General features: G+C 39.9%; 1 protein-coding gene across 2 annotated transcripts in view; it reads left to right on the top strand.

Annotated features, from left to right (window-relative positions):
* The window catches only part of ubxn6 (UBX domain protein 6), a 39,587-nt gene extending 18,701 nt beyond the window's left edge, over positions 1–20,886 (top strand). For both annotated transcript variants that reach the window (XM_072593849.1, XM_072593850.1), the window contains 6 exons: positions 276–351; positions 3,061–3,145; positions 3,675–3,894; positions 9,950–10,080; positions 15,591–15,736; positions 17,792–20,886. In XM_072593849.1, the coding sequence (XP_072449950.1) occupies positions 276–351; positions 3,061–3,145; positions 3,675–3,894; positions 9,950–10,080; positions 15,591–15,736; positions 17,792–17,917 (784 nt within the window). In that variant the 3' untranslated portion in view covers positions 17,918–20,886. The remainder of the gene's footprint in view (positions 1–275; positions 352–3,060; positions 3,146–3,674; positions 3,895–9,949; positions 10,081–15,590; positions 15,737–17,791) is intronic.

Here is a 20,886-nt window from a genome sequence, read left to right as displayed (position 1 = left end):
AGCTATGGCTTTCATTGGTCACACCATCTACCGTCCTTGCTCCAACTCGCCCTTTCGCTCTGTGTCCATCCATAATGCCTTGTACCTTGGCTTCTATCCCATTACTGTTTGAAAGAATATATTTTTGATCTCTAATATGCTAATAGATCCAAAACGCCTTTTCCAGCATTCTCCACTTCTATTTCAGTTTGTGTTTTTCCTGTCTTATTAAAGAAAAACAAATCCAAGTTTGTCTACATACCTCTAAACTATGTAAACTTTATATTAAATTACAGATACATTGATAACATATGCAATAATCCGAGTGAAGAGAAATACAGAAAAATCAAGTTGCAAAATAAAATCTTCCAGGTAAAAACTGTAATCAGTTTTCTTTCACTCTCAAAACCAGTTGGTTTGGAATGCTGATTTTAGCCAGTTTTGTCATGTCCATTGTTTTGATACTTTCAGAGGAAAATGGATGGAATTGAAACAAAATCTCTCAAAATACAGACGAAAGTATTTAATGAAGTTGGAATTTAATTGATTCAGTCACATTATACACCAGTGTTCCTAATCGGGACCTTTTTTGTCCTAAAATATGTTCCTGGGATGGGGGTATTCCTGGCTAGGCCCTTAATTGTTGCAGGTCCTTAGTTGCCCTGAAGAAGGTGGTTGTGTGCTCTGCCTTAAACTGCTGCAGTCAGAGTGGGAATAAGAATGCCCACTATACTGTTAAGAAAGGAGTTCCAGGATTTTGGCTGAGTGACCATGAAGGAATAGTGATATCATTCAAAATCAGAATGTTGTGTTGCTTGGAGGGGATCTTTTAGATGGAGGTGTTCCCACTAATCTGCTGCTCTTGTTGTAGTTGGTGGTGGAGGTTGTGGGTTTGGAAGGTGCTGTCAAAGCATCTGAGCGGGTTGTTGCCGTGCATTTTGTAAATGGTACATGTACCTGTCATTATACATTAGCGATTAAGTGGGTGACTGTTGATGACAGCAGGTAGGATGTTTATCAAACAAGCTATTTTGTCCTTGATCCTTGAGTAGAGCTGTCCAGGTACGTAGAGAGTATTCTGTCACCTTTCTGACTTGTGTCACAGGTAACAGAAGCACTTATCCTTTGGGAGAAAATTGACTACTTTTAATTTCCTAACAATATTTTGAAGGTGATGGTAAATGGAGTGCCCTGATGTCCAAATATTTTCATAACAGACACACTATTGTTAGATGTTGCAATTGGTTCCTTGTACTCTATCTGAACTCTAGACATTCTCTGTGCTTAATGTAAACAGTATATAATTTCCCTGAGCATTATCCACAATTGAAATGGAATCAGAAAGCACCCTGGTGTCCTGTATGTATGAGGAATTGTTTCATGACTGGTCAGAAAATAATTTCACCAAAGATTCTGGCACTCACATGACTTGAAATGTTCATGTACCTATTGTCAGTGGGAAAAGTTGCCACAAAATGCAAAAACAGGTTTACTTGCAAATGTTTAGTCTAATTCCAAATGAATGCTTCACCTCCAGCATTCGCTGAGATCCTCAGCATTATAGATGAAAGTCATAGAACCATAGAATCGCAACAGTATAGAAGCAGGCCATTCAGCCCATTGAGTCCATACCAATCATCCGAAGAGTATCCCACCCAGACTGCCCCCACTACTTAACAGCCACGCCCCCCCCTCCCCTCCCCTCCCCTCCCCTCCCAAAAACCCTATAAACGATCAATGGGATCATAGCTGATCTGTGACTTAATGCCTTTGGCTCATACACCTTAATACCTTTGCTTAACAAAAAACTATCTACCTTCGATGTAAATGTAACAATTGATTCCGTGTTCACTTCCACTTCTGGGAGAGTTTCAAACTATTTCTACCACAAATACATAAACCCAAATCTCCTTAATTCTAGGCTGCAAAGAAAGTCATTTTATTCCCGAATGAATGTTCATGACTGTCACTATGTGTGTACAAGCAAGAGTGTATTGAATCCATTAATTACATCATCTGCTGGCAAACTACAGAATCACCATTACTGCCAAAATTACTACTTGAATGATTTCAGGGTATTTGCATTTCCCAACCAGAGAGACTTTCGTGCTGTATTAAAATTAGTAAGCACTGAAGAAATGAATGAGTCACTGGGAGTCAAAACATTAATTCTGTTTCTCCCTCTACAGATGCTGCCAGACCTGCTGAGTTTCTCCAGCTGTTTTCTATTCTTCAGATGTCCAGCATCCATAGTATTTTGCTTTTATTAAACCATTTCATGTTCTTGAATGATGTGCATCCTAATATTTGGCTTTTAAGTAATAAATTTGCATTCCACTTTGCCCTGCTGTTGTTTAGTTTGCCCCAGAGCTCTGGACAAATCTTCGCAGTTACAATTTATATTTGTAATGCCCTTTTATCTCATTCTCACCTTTTTCAAATGTGGTGTATAACGAATTAACCTGGATTGAAGTTTGTTCGCTGAGCTGGAAGGTTCATTTTCAGACGTTTTGTCACCAATGTAGGTAACATCAATGAGCTTCCAGTGAAGGCTTCACCGGAAGCTCACTGATGTTACCTAGTATGGTGACAGAACGTCTGAAAATGAACCTTCCAGCTCAGCAAGTAAACTCAGATCCAGAACCTCAACCTGAGCTACAAATCTTCTCCAAACTCGCTAATGATTTAACCTGTTTTCTGGTACTAGAGACCATTTTTGCAGCACCTTTAGTTTTTGGTATCTTTATGACATTGCTCCATGATGACTAAACCTAATCAGTTGAGACTAATAACTTTGCCGTGCTTCTAATTTCTGGTGTAGCTAGTTCACTGTAATTCATTATGATAATGCATCTGCCCTTCTGTGGTCCTTCAAGAATTATCCAGTTGTAATTGATATGTTGGTTTATTCTTGTCAATGCAAATAGCAAGTTAGGCGAGTTAGCAGTCAAATCTTTGAGCAGGTGCATATTAAAGTATTCTTTTTCTTTTGCCTCTTGCTCATTTTCTCTTTCTTTGCCTCTTTCCTTCTTTTTGATCCCTTTTACATTCTCTTGCTCTCTTGTGCTCTCGCTCTCTAAGGAAAGGATCTCTGAACTGGAAGGAACGCATGAATTTTTACAGTCGATTGGGTTTGAAAGGAAGACATTACAAGTAGCAGGACAAGGTAATCATGAATCTGCACCTAAAAAAGTATTGTGTTCAATTTTCTCCTGGTCAACCACTGTGTGGCATGACCTGCCAAATTGCGGAAATAGTGTGCATCTGTGTAGTATAAAGATAGATTAGTGCCTGTTTTGCAAAGTATGAACCCCACTGGGCTGAAATGCTCTTCAATCACCAGAGAAAACTAATGGCAAGTTGCACTACCTATTATCATTTAATAACCTCAAGTGACACTGCAATATGACACCTTGATGCAAAGGTTCTTTTCACCCCATCTCTTCAACACTATGGACCCATTGCATAGCCTAGTTTCCTTAGTTAGTATCTTCAGTTTGTCTCTGGGGCCAGCCCAGAATTATATCTGCAGTGACAGTGAATAAATACATCAAGTTTCTGTCATGCAGGCCCTTTATTTGATAGAGTGCCAGAACTGCAAAGAAGTAGAAAGTATCAAAATGAAATTTCCCTGTGATTTAGAAATTGACCTTTCATGATGACATTTAACAAGTCTTTATTATCTTTTATGATAGAAAATGAAGAAGATTTTTATGTGCTAAATGAGGAATTTCTCAATACATTTGAAGAGCTTAGACAGTACAAGGGTGAGCTTCTAAGTGCTGAGCCTGTAAGAGCGCAATTGGATCGACAGATTCAGATTTTTCGCCCTTCGCCACAGGCAGCAAAATTTGAATTGCCCAATGACTTCTACAACCTGACTGCAGACGAAATCAAACGGGAGCAGCTGATGAGGTAAGGCTGGATTCACACGAGTGCTGCTGGATTTAAATTTCTGGTTTGATCGTTGAATGTGTAGGTGTATTTTTAAAAACTTGATATGTCTGAATAAAGAGGACTTGGTTTCATCCAATACAAGAGTACTAATCCCAGCCATCTCTTCACTGCAGTGTTTCACATCTGTTTGAACACTTGTGTCTGCACTTGGGACTGCACTGGGATGTCTGATTTAGTTTGTGCTCAAATTCTCCAACTTCTAACTCCGAAATGAATCAAGTTAACAGATCATTTTAGCAAAAATGCCTTGCCTAAAAAAAAATCATTCAAAGCTTTGTTTTCTTTTGTTTTTGTTGTAGTATGTGTTCCAGTTGCTGAGTACAGTGGAAACTCTGCTATCACTGTTTCCACTGTTCTGCATTCTACAGCAGTTAAACAGTTTTGCATTCTTCCACTTTTGCATAGTAAATGACAGATATCTGCTTTGTGTCTCATGGAACTCCGCTACTCCTACGTATGATTTTGGGAAATTTTCTTTACAGTCTTAATCCTAAGAAAGTTGCTTTTGTATTATGGTGGTGTTACCAGCTCCTGACGCATGAGTCTTCTTGTAGGCATGTATCCCTTAGCGACAGTACAATGAAAAACTGGCACATTTGATTTGTAATGTGGAGGAAGAGAGCCACGACCAGCATTTGGTGCTGCTGTTTGGTCATTTTTTTTTTTTAAAACCCATTAAGTTCTCAAATTTGTTCTTTTTGCCAACTAAGGCAACTTTTGTTTTGCCTCAACAAATCTACCAAACTTATCTGAAATGCATTCATCAGTTGTGCAAGGTGCCTCTGTTAGCATTTGCGTAGTCCAACAACAGCAAAATCTTTTTTTTAAGAAAGAGCATCTTGGCAATTTTACGTACGTGAAATTGGCTGTGCATGGTGCAAGGGATTTACAGAGGAACCTCGATTATCAGAAGGACATGGGCGAGGGGTATTTCATTCGGATAATTGAATGCCAGATAGCATAGTTTAGCCGAGCATCAGAACCTTGCAATCTTGCTGGATAATTCGATATTTGGATAATTCAGTGCTGGATAATCATGGAATACGGAGGATCTTCGGTTATCTGGCAAGATTGCAAGGTCCCGGTGCTTGGCTAAACTATGCTATCCGGCACTTGATTATCTGACTGAAATACTCCTCGCTCGTATCCTTCAGATAATTGATGTTCCTCTGTATTTCTAACTTGCCATTTTTCTAGTAATGGTGCTATAAAGAGCATTAACGGAATCGTTGACTAATGACACAATAGCTGCAATATAAGTTGTTTAATTGGCAAAAACCAAAATGGTTTAAGAACTTATTTGCTGATTTTTAAAAAAATGTTTTATAATATGCTAAATAGCATCAAATTCTGATTGTGCTTCTCTTCCTCCAAATCGTGAATCAAGTGTGCAAGCGTTTCTTTGTAATGGTCTCCAAGGGACATGTGAGAATGGGCACTGTTCCCAAAGCGATTTTCAGAAAACAGTTCTCCACCTTCCCCTTTAGTGGGAGGATGAGTTTGGACTGAAGCTAAAGATGACTCTTTCAATTTCATTTTGGTGATGTTAGACCCACCGATTGGGAACGCTGAGTGCCATCAGAACTGAGTAGTTTTATGGATCCTATTGACCATACGTTGAATGAAAAACTTTCTCTTTTTTTTTTTGTGCAGAGCTTAGGCTCCAAAAATGGTCAGAGACCATGCTGATGCAGGGATTGGGAGCTAGATGTTGAGACTTATCGGTGCTGTATATTGACATGATTTGTTGTACCTGTACAGCACCATGCTAATTCAGCTGTAAGTTGCTGCTGATCTTCCTCTAACCTTTTTTAATACACATTTTCATTAAATGTTCCTGTCAGAAATAGAGAAAATAAGAGGAAAAACTAAGCATGTGATATGTGCAGCAAGAAACTCTGTTCTGTGAAGATTTTCTTCTTCTCTTTGTGGCTGCTCCTGAAGCCATCTCCTGAGATGTAGCTCCGTGAGCACAGGCAGGCCCTCCAGAAAGTGACCACTTGGCCATTCTTCCCATCTTCAAAAGTATTTGTGGTAGATGGGACTTTCTCTATGCTCCTATTGTCGCTTACAAAACAGTGACTCAGAGTGGAATATGATGATATTTGTGGCAGAATCAGACAAGAAACTGACATAGCCCATCTCTGTGTTGGGAACAACTCGGTGCATGTTTTTATGCATTTGCTAACTGGTGAAACAACTTTCTCGATAGGCAGGAAGTGGTCAGTTGTCAATTAGGAGGGATTATGGCTTGATGTATGCCTTCGTAGTGACTCAACATGCCTCACTAATATTCCACTTTCTAACACACAAATTCACCAAACAAGCTAGACATCAAGAAATTGTTATGGAAATCAGGGCAGGTACCTGAAGATTTCAGATTGCTCCTGGTTGCTGTTATGACACGGAGGCGAACCCCTCTGTTAATTAAACTGAACACCTAGAAAAACTTGTAATCTGTTAAAATGAGTGAAAGAGAACTCCCAAATTCCACTATTTAAAGTCTGCCTCCAACTCTATAACAATATACTGTTCCAATAAGACATTTATTAAAATTGCATCAACTTAATTTCAAAACCACACAGTTGCTGTGGTCTGCTGTGTCTTCTCTCTTCCAGCTGAGGATCTCCCAGGGTCATCAGCTTTCTTTTTACTGTGAGTACCTTTCACATGAAAAGGTACCTTTTTTGGTTGAGAGAGTTGCCTAATTTCTTGGAGAGCAACACGTTAGATGGGCAATTAGCTGCCCAGTTCCTTTCTTTACGGCAGTTGCTCTCTGACCAATGTTCAAAATGTCTGCATTTTATACCACCCCACCCCAAACATTGGATCAGCTGATTGGTTCAATTTTGGCAAAACAATAAATTCAAACTCAATTTTGGATTTTAGTTTCTCTGGGCATCAATTTGAATTTAACCAGTTTAAATTATTGTCAAAACAGCAACCAAAGCTCAGGTATCCATTTCACAGCGAAATGTTAAATATTTTCAATTTTCCAGTATACTCTGGGACTGCCACCTAGTCATATATACAGGTGCTTGTAACCTCAGTTCAGAACAACATTCGCTCTTGCTCTCGCTTGCTCGCTCTCAAAGGTACAATAGACGCCTTCAACTTCATAACACTGCGATCAACCTCCTTATGACCAGCACCAAACATTATCTTGGGGCATGATTCAATGGCCATCAGCCCCACACATCCCTTTGGCATGGACATTGGCATCTGACACTTGGCAACTCCTCATGACCATCCTGGCACCTCTCTGATCCACTTGCAGGCTGTTTAGGAAACACAGACTTTGATTTGAAAGCTCACTAGTAATTAGTATTAAAAAGCTGCTGCAAGAACACTTCTTTTGCATGTATAGATACTCATCTTGCAGACTGGACCAGGCTGCATTTCATGGCTCCTAGTATCCTTCCAAGCACTCACTCACGTAGTGCCTCCCTGCCTGCCTGCAGCATCCTTGCTTTGCCTTGCCATGCCATGCCAGTTAGCGCAGTCATAAGCAGACAGTTTGTCTTATTGGTCAGCAGTCCTCGGTCATGGGGAAGTACATTCATTCTGCAGGACACCATGCTATGTCCGTTTCACACCTGCACCATGTGGGGGGTATGCACACTGCATGTGCAGCAAGCAGTGTCTCAGCGTCCGGTAGTGTAGGAGCTTAGGGGAAATCAAAGCAGGTGCAGGATGATGTTGCAGGCAGGAGTGCCAGAGGTAGATCATGAACCATGGTGGAAGGTATGTGCAATAGCAGAGATAGTATTTGTGAGGTTCAGAAACAAGAGTGTGTGGCACTCACTCTGTTCAAACAGAAAAGATCATAGACCTGCTTTCAGCCGTGTTGGCCATTCCTGGAGATGGCCCTGACCAGGTTGCCATGATCTGGTGATGCAATCATCTCTGCCAGTCCTTTTGGAAAAAGGGTCCTCTGCTTTTGCACCGCCTTTGCGACCATGGCCTTCAGGTCACTTAGAGAATCACGTGCCATCCTCTCCTCCAATATGTTAAGATTCAGTCCTTAGCTGAGCAGGATGGCTTTGGAATGCCACTGTTTGTCTGACTGAAGTGGCCTTTTTTAAATATGGCAAAGGCACCGGGGTGCTGGTCTTTCAGCAGATATCCAAGGTGTGGTATATTGTTCCAGGAAAGGAGCATGGTGAGATGGGGATGGAATAAGGGTGGGATCGGTAATTAATGATGAGTGGTTAGGAAAAACCAAGAATCTCTCCAGAGAACCCAACACAACTTGCACTTAGTTTAAAAAAAGCAAAAGATTTGAAAAAGTGATTCTATTGTAAAACACTTTTTTGGGCTATTTTGAGATGTGAAAAGCACTACAATAGAATCAATTTATTTTTCAATAGTTTTCATCTTATTTTTTTTTCTTAACGAGTCCAGGGCCAGTGATAGAATGCCTGAATCTTAGTTAGTACTGTGATTTTTTCTATTCTCTGTTTATACTATTACAAAGGTGCAAAAATGATTTGCTAGGGTGATGTTGGAGTTGGGAGATTCCATCATGAAAGAATGAATGGTTTGGGTTGTTTTATTCCAGAAAAGAGAATACTGTGAGATGAGCATTTATAGTTGAGCTATGATAACTGTAAAGATTTTTTTGTGTTGTAAATGTAAGCTCACTGATAAACCCAATAAGGAATTCTGTACAAACACCTTAAACCCATTAGTTGGGGCGGCTTAGTGGTTAGCACTACTGCTTCACAGTGCCAGGGACCCGGGTTTGATACCACCCTTCGGCGACTGTGTCTGTGTGGAGTTTGCACTTTCTCCCTGTGTCTGCATTGGTTTCCTCTAGGTGCTGCAGTTTCTTCCCACAGACCAAAGGTGTGTAGGTGAATGTAAATTGGCCATGCTAAATTGCCAATAGTGTCCTGGGATGTGCAGGTTAGGTGGATTTGCTGTGGGAAATGCAGGGTTACAGGGATAGGCTAAGCGAGAGATCTGGATGGGTTGGTGTATACTCGATGGGCCGAATGACCTGCTTCCACACTGCAGGGAATCTGAGTGGTTAGAATATGGAACTTGGAGTGAACACCTGAGCAATAAAGGCAAAGAGCATAAATGCATTTAAGGAGAAGCTAGATATGCACATGAAAGTATGAAGACAGGTGAAATGAAGTGGGAACTGGACTTGTTTGGAGCATAAACAACTGCACAGACCAGTTGGCTGAATACCCTGTTTTTGTGTGGTTTACTCAGTAATTGTTTTGAGGGTCTTGTGGCACAACGGTAGTATCCCTACCTGTCTGCTAAAAGGCACAGGTTCAAGTCCCACTAGCTTAAGTTATGTCAGAACATGGCTAAGCGAGTCGATTGAAAATATCGACTCTAATTGTTTTTCTCTCGCTATCCAAGACATAAGTCAGCTGTTAGTCCTATGCTAACTAAGACCTGGAATTCAGCTTGGTCTTTAATCCAGTGCTACACTGGATACTAAAAAAAACTACAAATGCTGAAATCAGAAACAAGAACAGAAATTACTGGCAAATCTCGGCTTAGATTAGATTGGATTACTTAGTGTGGAAACAGGCCCTTCGGCCCAACAAGTCCATACCGACCCTCCGAAGACCAACCCATCCAGACCCATTTCCCTACGTTTACCCTTTCAGCTAACACTAGGGGCAATTTAGCATGGCCAATTCACTTAACCTGCACATCTTTGGACTGTGGGAGGAAACCGGAGCACCTGGAGGAAATCCACGCAGACACTGGGAGAATGTGCAAACTCCACACAGATAGTTGCCTGAGGCGGGAATTGAACCGGGTCTCTGGTGCTGTGAGACAGCAGTGCTAACCACTGTGCCATCGTGCCGTCCGGTGTTCTGGACCCAAAATATTAACTCTGCTTTCTTTACACAGATGCTGCCAGACCTGCTGAGTTTTCAGAGCAATTTGTTTTTGTTTCTATATTGAGTACTACATTGGCTATTTAGATCATCTTTATCATAATGAAAGTATAATGTACAATTACCCAATTGTTTTATGGCAGATCAGAAGCTGTGGATAGGATGACCAAACTGAGAACTAAAGCTATGCGGGAGAGAGACGAGCAGAGGGAGTTGAAGAAATATAACTACACTCTCTTGCGTGTCAGGTTCCCAGATGGATACATTTTACAAGGTAACCTCTCAATTTGGAAATCTGATGCTGTTAGGAGCTTTAATTCCATCAAAAAAATGTCAATTCACTAGTTTCTTGATGTAATCTAATATTTGTTCCACTTCTTCCAAGTCCTGCAGTGCTGTTTGCAATTAATTAATTAATCTTCTCTTACAAAGATGTACAACCAAATATCTAATAGCAGAATTGTGATATACATGCATTATATAGCCCCTGGAATGTTAGTAGAATTAAAAAACACAATTTTTATACCAACTTGTATTATGCACAAATCTTCTCTGACTTCAGTATGTAGGTTCAAATGACTTGACTGTCAAGTGGAGATGAACAAGAAACAATTAGGTCAAAGGAAGAGCGATCTGTGATGTCAGCAAAAAGAGGGACAAAGATGAGAATTGGGAAATTTAGAGCAAATAGAATGAGTAGAATTTTTTTTAGAGTTCTTGAGTAGAACTAGAAAGAAACATAGAAACAGACTCCAATGCTTTTATAGATATGGAAAAAGAGATGAGCTACAGCAAATTTGGGCCCATTAAAGTTGGAAGCAAGTGAAATGGTGATAGGAAGTGAAGAATTTGCAGAGACATTGGCTTCATGGCGGGGAGACAGAAATAACCTATGAGAAAATAATGGAGAATCAAAGGTCAACTGAGAATCAGTATAAGTAAAGAAATAATGCTGGAGAAATTATTGAAATTAAATAGTCACAAATTCTTTGAACAGAACAGCTGACATCCTAGGGTTTCAAAATGGGTGCTGCACAGCTCTTGGATATATAGGTCTCGATCTTCCAGGGTTTATCTGGTTCGAAAATGAATCTTGAAGGTTGGAAGGTAGCAAACTTTCTCAGAGGAGAAAGTGAGGACTGCAGATGCTGGAGATCGGAGCTGAAAATGTGTTGCTGGAAAAATGCAGCAGGTCAGGCAGCATCCAAGGAACAGGAGAATCGACGGGCTTATACCTGAAATGTCGATTCTCCTGTTCCTTGGATGCTGCCTGACCTGCTGCGCTTTTCCAGCAACACATTTTCAGCAAACTTTCTCAACCCTGCTGTTTAAGAAAAAGAGAGAAAGCAGCAGTAAATAAAATACTACAAACTTATTATAGAATTGGGAACAGAGCAATGAGAAAATTATAGTACCATGAACAGATTCATAATGTGTTTACAGAAGCGAAATAGCGTTTAATGATTTTGAGTTTCTTTTGAGGATACAAGTAGTAGGGTGGACTGGGGAGCAGTAGGTGTAAAGTACCATGCAATGTTCTAACACAAAATTGGATATTATGAATTGGAATAATATGAACATGGACTGAGGAGTTGCAAATGTATGCTAAGTCAAGAGGAGAAATAAATGGGACATTTTTAGCTTGGCAGACAGTAACTAGTGGGACACTGAAAATGTCAGTATGAATCTCAGCTATTTACAATTAATGTTAATAACTTTGGACTACGAGATTTGATACTCAACAGAGATTGGGAGTGGGCAAGAATATGGGAGATGGGAAACAGTGTGGTGAAGTGTGAAATTATCCATTTTGGTCAGAAAAATATAAAAGCATAGTGAGAGACTGGGAAATGTTTGCATTTAAAGGGGAATTGGCATCATTGGAAATGAATCACAACGTTAACTGCAGGTACTACAAGCAATAGGAGACCAAATGATATGTTAGATTTTTGTTACAAAGGCAGTGTGGTATAATAGTTAAAAGAAAAGTCTCGCTGTAATTAAACAGACATTGGTTAGGCCATATCTGGGTTCCAGATTTGGCATCATTACCTAAGGGGAGATGACCCTTGAGAGTGTGTGCTGTGAGGAGGATGTAGGGATGCTTCAGTGTGATTTGCACAAGTTGAATGAGTGGGCAAATGAAATCTAATTTTGTTATATGTGATGTTGTCCGCTTTGGAATCAAAAGCAGGAAATTTATTATCTGAATGGCAATAAATTTGGAAAAGGGGGTGTTGCAAGACCTCTGTTTCCTTTGACACCATTTGCTGCATGTGCAGCAGGTGATAAAGAAGCCAATGGTATGTTGACCTTCATAATGAGAGGATTTGAGTACAGGAGCAGAGATATCTTGCTGCAATTTTAAGGGCTTTCATCAGGCTATACCTGGCGTTTTGTATGCAGTTTTGGTCTCCTTTTCTTAGGGAGTGGTGTTCTGGGTATGGATAATGTGCAACCAAACATGAGGCGACTCTGGATTAGGACTATAGAAATAGGAATATAGTTAGGACAATATTCACTGGAGTTAAGAATTATGGGGTGAATGTGGGGTCTCGTAGAAACATAAACTCTAACAGGACTAGACAAGGTAAAGGTGGGAAGAATGTTCCTGAGAACCAGGGTCACAGTTTAAGGATATGGGCTTTTCAGACTGATATGAGAAATTTCTTCACGCAGAGTGTGGTGAACTTTTGGAATGCTCTGCCAAGAAAGGTATTGAAGTCAAAACATTGTTTTCAAAAAGAATTGGATCGCGTTCTTAAGGTTAAAGGGATTAAAGGGTATGGGGTGAAGTTGGAACAGGATAGCAAATTGAATGATGAACCATGACCATATTGAATTCAGCACAGGATCGAAGAGTCAATTGGCTTACTCCTGCTCACTTTTTTTTTCTATGTATGTTTCTGTGAAATGCCATGAAGGTTCACTCAAGTGATGAAAGGATTGCCCTTTCAGGAGAGAGTGATTTTTACAAGACCTGTGTTTGTCCAACTTTAGGAAATGAAAGGTTATTCATTTGAAAGATGTGACATTTCTAAGGGGCCTGACTGGGTAGATGATGACAAGATGTTTTCTCAGCCTGGACAACCGAGAGCATGGGGTCTCAACCTTCGAAAAAGGGGTTGGCTATTTAGTGCTGGATGGGAACTTTCTTCAATTGCTTAGAAAGGCTAATTTTGACAGTATTAGGTAAGAACTTTCAAAAGTTGATTGGGGGCAGATGTTCATAGGTAAAGGGATGGCTGGAAAATGGGAAACCTTCAGGAATGAGATAACGAGAATCCAGAGAAAGTCTATTCTTTCAGGGTGAAAGGAAAGGCTGGTAGGTATAGGGATTGCTGGGTGACGAAAGAAATTGAGGGTTTGGTTAAGAAAAAGAAGGAAGCATATGTAAGGTATAGACAAGATAGATCGAGTGAATCCTTAGAGTATAAGAGAAGTAGGAGTATACTTAAGAGGGAAATCAGGAGGGCAAAAAGGGGACATGAGATAGCTTTGGCAAATAGAATTAAGGAGAATCCAAAGGGTTGTTTTACAAATACATAAAGGAAAAAGGGTAACTAGGGAGAGAATAGGGCCTCTCAAAGATCAGCAAGGTGGCTTTTGTGTGGAACTGCAGAAAATGGGGAAGATACTAAATGAATATTTTACATCTGTATTTACTGGAGGTATGGAAGATCTAGGATGTAGGGAAAGAGATGGTGATATCTTGCAAAATGTCCATATTACAGAGGAGGAAGTGCTGGAAGTCTTGAAATGCATAAAGGTGGATAATTCCCCAAGACCTGATTAGGTGTACCCTAGAACTCTGTGGGAAGCTAGAGAAGTGATTGCTGGGCCTCTTGCTGAGATATTTGTATCATCGATAGTCACAGGTGAAGTGTTGGAAGACTGGAGGTTGGCTAACATGCCACTGTTAAAGAAGGGTGGCAAGGACAAACCAGGGAATTATAGACCAGTGAGCCAGACGTCCGTGGTGGGCAAGTTGTTGGAGGGAATCCTGAGGGATAGGATGTACATGTATTTGGAAAGGCAAGGACTGATTAGGGATAGTCAACGTGGCTTTGTGCATGGGAAATCCTCTTTCAAACTTGATTGAGTTTTTTGAAGAAGTAACGAAAAGGATTGATGAGGGCAGAGCAGTAGATGTGATCTATATGGACTTCAGTAAGGCATTCGACAAGGTTCCCCATGGGACACCAGTTAGCAAGGTTAGATCTCATGGAATAAAGGGAGAACTAGCCATTTGATACAGAACAGGCTCAAAGGTAGAAGATGGGTGGTGGTGGAGGGTTGTTTTTCAGACTGGAGGCCTGTGACCAGTGGAATGCCACAAGGATCGGTGCTGGGTCCACTACTTTTTGTCATTTACATTAAATGATTTGGATGTGAGGTAAGAGGTACAGTTAGTAAAGTTTGTAGATGACACCAAAATTGAAGGTGGAGTGGACTGTGAAGAAGGTTACCTCCGATGACAACAGATGAGCCAATGGGCTGAGAAGTGGCAGATGGAGTTTAATTCAGATAAATGCAAGGTGCTGCATTTTGGGAAAGCAAATCTTAGCAGGACTTATACACTTAATGGTAATGGGAGTGTTGCTGAACAAAGAGACCTGAGAGTGCAGGTTCATAGCTCCTTGAAAGTGGAGTCGCAGATAGATAGGATAGTGAAGAAGGCGTTTGGTATGCTTTCCTTTATTGGTCAGAGTATTGAGTACAGGAGTTGGGAGGTTATGTTGCGGCTGTACAGGACATTGGTTAGGCCACTGTTGGAATATTGCGTGCAATTCTGGTCTCCTTCCTATTGGAAAGATGTTGTGAAACTTGAAAGGGTTCAGAAAAGATTTACAAGGATGTTGCCAGGGTTGCAGGATTTGAGCTATCGGGAGAGGTTGAACAGGCTGGGGCTGTTTTCCCTGGAGCATCAGAGGCTGAGGGGTGACCTTAGAGGCTTATAAAGTCATGAGGGGCATGGATAGGGTAAATAGACAGTCTTTTCCCTGGGGTGGGGGAGTCCAGAAGAAGAGGGCATAGGTTTAGGGTGACAGGGGAAAGATATAAAAGAGACCTAAGGGGCAACTTTTTCACGCAGAGGGTGGTACGTGTATGGAATGAGCTGCCAGAGAAAGTGGTGGAGGCTGGTGCAATTGCAACATTTAAGAGGCATTTGCATGGGTATATGAATAGGAAGGGTTTGGAGGGATATGGGCCGGGTGCTGGCAGGTGGGACTGATATCTGGTCAGCAATGACAGGTTGGACCGAAGGGTCTGTTTCCATGCTGTACATCTCTATGACTCTAAAACTATGAATATTCAGTCATTGAGTATATTCAAGCTGTGTTCTAAAGGATTCTGGGGTATGAGAATAGCTCACAAAGGAACATCTGAGATCCGTCACAATCTTACTGAATGGTGGCGTAGTCTCCGGGGACCAAATGACTTTGTTCAGCTCCTATTTTGTATGTTCTTCTCTTCTCTATTACTAAATATTGCCAATAATCTAAATGAGCAGTGACAGGCTTGTTTCTCATTCCTGCATTGTATGTGTGTGAAAAACAACATGCCTTTCTTAACATATCTGTTCCTTTATTTAGACTTCAAAAAACATTTTCATATGAACTTATTTGAAATACAAACAAATTTGAATAATCCCAACAGTTTGAGAAAATGAGACTGCAGTGAGGTTATCAAAATCTGATAACTATAGCTGAAATATGTAGAACATGTACATTTCTTTTCTTTCTCATTGGTAAATATATTAACAGCATTTCTCCCTTTCAGGAACATTCTATGCTCGAGAGAGGGTGTTAGCCCTTCGTGAATTTATCCACAGTGTTCTGGATAAAGACTGGATTCCTTTTGAACTGATGGCTCCTGGGGGACAGAAACTAAAAGATGAAGCTGCAATGTTTATTGAAGTGGGACTGGTAAAACTGCTTTACAATTACATTTTCAGTTATTCAACTTTGTTTCTCCAATTTTTTTCCTTAAGTTAGGGGTGAACATGTCTGCTTGCTCCTTGACTCTGCTACTGATGCTTGTTGAGAATAATAGCCAGAAGGAGCACAGGACAATCTGTCTCCCTTGACTCTAACAGCAAAGAACCATCTGTCCTTTCAGTACACCAAAAATGTTTGAATTTCCTGTCTTCTGCAGAAAGAAGTGGGTTGGTGATTTCTTTTCAATATTCTCAGTTTGTTTCCTATTTTGGGTATTTGCCTATGCAGACAATAGCAAATGCCAGGAGCACTAACAGGATTGTTTCATGTGCTTGAGTTCCGAGGGCATAAGACAAATGGTGAACATGCCAAAGGATTGAGCAATGAAATGATCAATACAGCAAGCACAGGTTTCAGCAATGACCTTGACTAACTGTGAAAAGACATAGTTGGGATAAGGTGGTCATTTTAGATTAGATTACTTACAGTGTGGAAACAGGCCCTTCGGCCCAACAAGTCCACACCGACCCGCCGAAGCGTATACCACCAAGACCCATACTCCTACATTTACCCCTTCACCTAACACTACGGGCAATTTAGCATGGCCAATTCACCTAACCTGCACATTTTTGGATTGTGGGAGGAAACTGGAGCACCCGGAGGAAACCCACGCAGATACGGGGAGAATGTGCGAACTCCACACAGTCGCCTGAGGCGGGAATTGAACCCGGGTCTCTGGCGCTGTGAGGCAGCAGTGCTAACCACTGTGCCGCCCACATTTTGAGGATGGCAACCTGTAACTAGTGGAGTTCCATAGGGATCAGTGCTGCGGCCAGAATCATTTCCAATATACACCAAATATGTAGGTGAGAGAAGTGAATGTACTACTGCCACGTTTGCAGATGACACAAATAGATGGGAAAGCAAGTGATAAGATGACACAGTTTGAAAAATATAGCCAGCTGAGATAATTGGGCAAAAACTTAGAAAAAAAGTGAGAAACATGAAGTTATGCAGTTGGAAGAATAGAGGAACTGACTATTATTTTAATGCTGAAAGACTGCAGAAAGCTGCAGAGCAGAGGGATTTGAGGGTCCTTGTGCTCTCACCACACAAAAGGTAGTTTCAATTTCAGTGAACATGGAAGGCAAATGGAATATTGGCCTTCATTCAAAGGGAATGAAGTACCAATATAAGGCTGTCTTGTTAAAATTACATAAGGTGCAAGTTGGATCACATCTAGAGTGACATCAGGAGTTTTGGTCCGCTTATCTTATGAAAGATATACTAACATCAGAGGCAGTCCAGAGAAAGTTCATGAGATGTACCAGGCATGGAGGAGTTTTGTTTTAAACTTCTATGTCCAAACCTCTTAAACTGTCCTCAAAAACAATGAGAGGAGGCTTTAATGAGAAATAGATTCATAGGGGGCTTGAGAGAATTGATGCTGAAAGGTTGTTTCCGTTTGTGGGAGAGTCTTGGTTCGGGGGCATCATCTCGAGAGCGAGGAATTGCCCATTTAAAACAGGACACATTTTTTCTGAGGGTAGTGAATCTTTGGAATTCTCTACTGTAGAGGCTGGGCCATCAAGTACATTGAATGTTGAAATAGCCAGATTTTATCAGTAAGGAAATCAAGAGTTTGGGAAAAGGCAGGTAAGTTGATTTAATGATTTGAGGTCAGCCATATCTCAATGTGTCGCAAACTTGATGGGTGAAAGGCCTGATCCTGCTCATATAGCTTAGATTTTCTAATGCTACTTTCCAGTTGTTATGCCTGATCAGTGTTCCCTCTGTGCTATTAGTGGTCCATCCACCAGTTAGAGCAATTAAACAAATATAGCTTCTGATTCAACCTTTTTCTTTGATCTTTTCAACCTTGTCCAGTATCTCTGCTTTAACTTATCACCTGCTGTCCGTGCAACCTGCAAATTCTTTAAAGGAAGGAGGGAGTATTATCTAGTGACTGTAGATAATCAAAAGTAGTCTGTCTCAAGACTCATATTAAACTTTGTACAATGACATTTTCCCTATTGTTTTCAGGTTCCTGCTGCTTTGTTGACCTTGACGTGGGATGCAGAGGTCCTGGCCAATCTTGAGGCTGCAGGGCAAAGCCACGCCAGCATGCTAAAACAAGAACTGCTGTCTAACATCCAAACACTTGCCTAAGTAAAAACCGGACTTTGAATGCTCAGTTAAATATTGTTTGTAAATGTATTTTGTATAACAAGTGGGTGTCCTGTTAATACCATATTAAATAGGAGGGGGGAGAACAAAGAATTTTTGGAGAGATTTGGAGTATCTTGATTGAAGACAATTGAATGACGATACTTTGCTATATTAATACATCACACCATGCAGCAGTTAATGTAGTTTCTTGAATACAAGTTGCTACTTGTGCCCTGCCCAAAACTGAATGGGTCTGAACCTAGCTGTATGAGTGTAACAATTAGCAAAGATGATGTTCAAATGATTCAGCTCATACTTGAGAAATTCCATATATTGAGTTGGAACTAATGTGAGAGAGAGCATGATTTTCAAGAATACAAGAACCTATTTGCAAAGAAGGCAGTGAGAAAGTATTTGAGAACATTGATTCAACCACTGCTGTTGAACTTGGTTTTGAATAGGATTTAGCCTTGGTGTTGGTTCACCAGTAATGTCCTTTGCTTACTATTATAGTATAAGATACTGCTGTTGAGTAGCTTGAATATTTTCCACTGCCAATTTACCAACTGACTTCCGTCTCTGTTGTTCAGCTGATTGAGATACTCTCCACACCATAACGGCATTGTCACTGATAATTCCTCAGCAAGTATTTATATTCTGTAAAAGCAAAATAATGCAAATACTACTTCTGAAACAAACACTGAATGCTGAACTCAGTTGGTCTGGCAGCTTGTGGACACGGAAACAAAGTTAACATTTCAAGTCCAATATGATTCATCTTCAGAAGAATGTGTCCACAGATGTTGCCAGACCTGAATTTCTCCCAGCATTTTGTTTGTTCTGAACTCTGTGGTGTTGTAGTGTAGTAAATAGGTCTACTACGAAACGCTGAGTTGCCTTTTGGCAAAGTGATAATCTAAGATTCAGTTATTGTGAACACAAAGTAAATTAAAGTTGGTAGTGACATTGCTAAGGTGGAATTGTTATAGAAAAAAATGTTTGGTGAAGTCTAATTGCTTTCCCTTTTCTCATATGCAGTTAACAAAAAAAATCAGCGTACTGTACACCAGTTAGGGTGAAAGCATTGTAAGCCATCAAGCAATGTCAGTGGAAAGCTACGCAGACTCCAGCTGCGTTGCATTATGTTTCTGTTTATTTGCTTGCTGGATGGTCTAATGTGTATTCCTAGCATTTCCTCTTCTCATTTGAGTTCGAGAAATCAAGCCATCTTTAACTATTTATTTTGAGGATGAATGATGCTATAATTTAAAAGCAAAACCTATTGTCTAAGTTTTCCCTGTAATTCATTCCCTCGTTTTATCCTCTACAATATTGCTTAATTATCAATAGATTTGCTTGCAAATTGGTTTTGCTTGCCATACAGTAAGGTAACATTACTTATTTATTATGTAAATTAGATTTCTAAAAATGGGTTTAAGCTGTAATTTTATAAAATGATATTCCAAGCTGAACATTCAAGGATGCTTTGAACATAGGAGGCAGATGTACTCCAGGTGTGATTAAATGCAATACTTCTGGATTGATAATTACATTAAAATATTTGCATTCATGATATCTGTTAGCGCTTGTTAGTTGAATAGCTCGAGTACAATATCTATTGCATATCCAAGCTGCTGTAGAACGAAGCCATACACTATAGAAAAGGTATCAGCACGTTTTTCTGCTGAGCAATTTTTGAAGCATTACATTTAAACACTGATTCATACTTTATTTTAAACAAACAAACTTGTAAATATGCTTCTGATTTTTAAAAATACAATCACATGCTGTTCTCAATCATCTGTTGACCATATCCAGTTGGAATGCAGAAATCTGCAAGCATGATTCCGGCAGAGTTTTTTTAAAACCAGAATTGATTGCATGTTTAATTATATATAGTATGTCCAGTTCATCCAACACCGTGGCAGTTTGTTTATTATTTTGACTGCTGCATCTCCATACCACATGGCATCAATGCAATGCATACATGCTGAGATGGGAATAAGTATGACCTATTGACCCTTAACTGTTAAATTTAATGAGAGTTTGCTGCAGGTTGATAATTTCTTAATATGAACAGAATAACTTATGCATCCATTGTATGTTTGTATATATACTGAGCTATATCTCCTATTCGTGTTTGTATAGCTGTTCAGAATGATCTGATATTCAAAAATAAAACACCATTTCACTAAAGCACTAAAAGCTTTAGTTCCAATCAGTTTGTTTATGCTTCACTTGCAAAGCACCATATTTTTGTGATATTAGATGTACACTGCCAAAGGCTTTACAGTATTTCATTTTGAGCTTAATCCCAAATGCAGTGTTTTGTTTCTTTTTCTTCCCTTGATGCTTATTCATCGTGGGTTAAAGTTCCACAAATACTGACAGTTTTCCAATACTGCAGGGTTCTGTGTAAGCATTTAGCATTTTACTAAGTGTCCCAGTTGAACCCATCGCTTTTCTTAGCCACTGTTTGGGTCTATTTTCTCTTTGGGATTTAAAAAAAATTTTTCTTAGCTTGGGTAACCTTACAGCTACTTGGCTGTAAGGTTACGAACAAGTCATGAGTTCATACTTGTATACATAACGAGCCAGATAGCAACTGGTAAACACAGTAGAATTCATGCGGTAAATACAACTTCAAGTAGTTTAAATGAGGTCATCTTGACTTTAGTGATTCCTGTTTGTTAAATAAATGTCTCCATTCAATAACACTACACCTGAATTACTGTATTTTCCTGTTGTGCTGTAAAAAGATCTTTCTTTGCAAGAACTAATGATTTTTGTACCCCATTCTCAATTAGTTATTTTGATGTATTTTAAGATTCAAAGACTTTTAAAAACTGTACAGCTCAGAATGAAGCTTGAGTTGTTAAGGACATTAATCAGTGCATGAAAACCTATCCTTGGTTTATATTAATTCATTTCAGTAATAAACTATTTTCATTATTAGGTTCTGTATCCTA

Source organism: Chiloscyllium punctatum, chromosome 24 (genome assembly GCF_047496795.1).
Source record: "Chiloscyllium punctatum isolate Juve2018m chromosome 24, sChiPun1.3, whole genome shotgun sequence".
In the NCBI taxonomy this organism is placed as follows: domain Eukaryota; kingdom Metazoa; phylum Chordata; class Chondrichthyes; order Orectolobiformes; family Hemiscylliidae; genus Chiloscyllium; species Chiloscyllium punctatum.
This window is presented reverse-complemented; position numbering and strand designations above follow the sequence as displayed.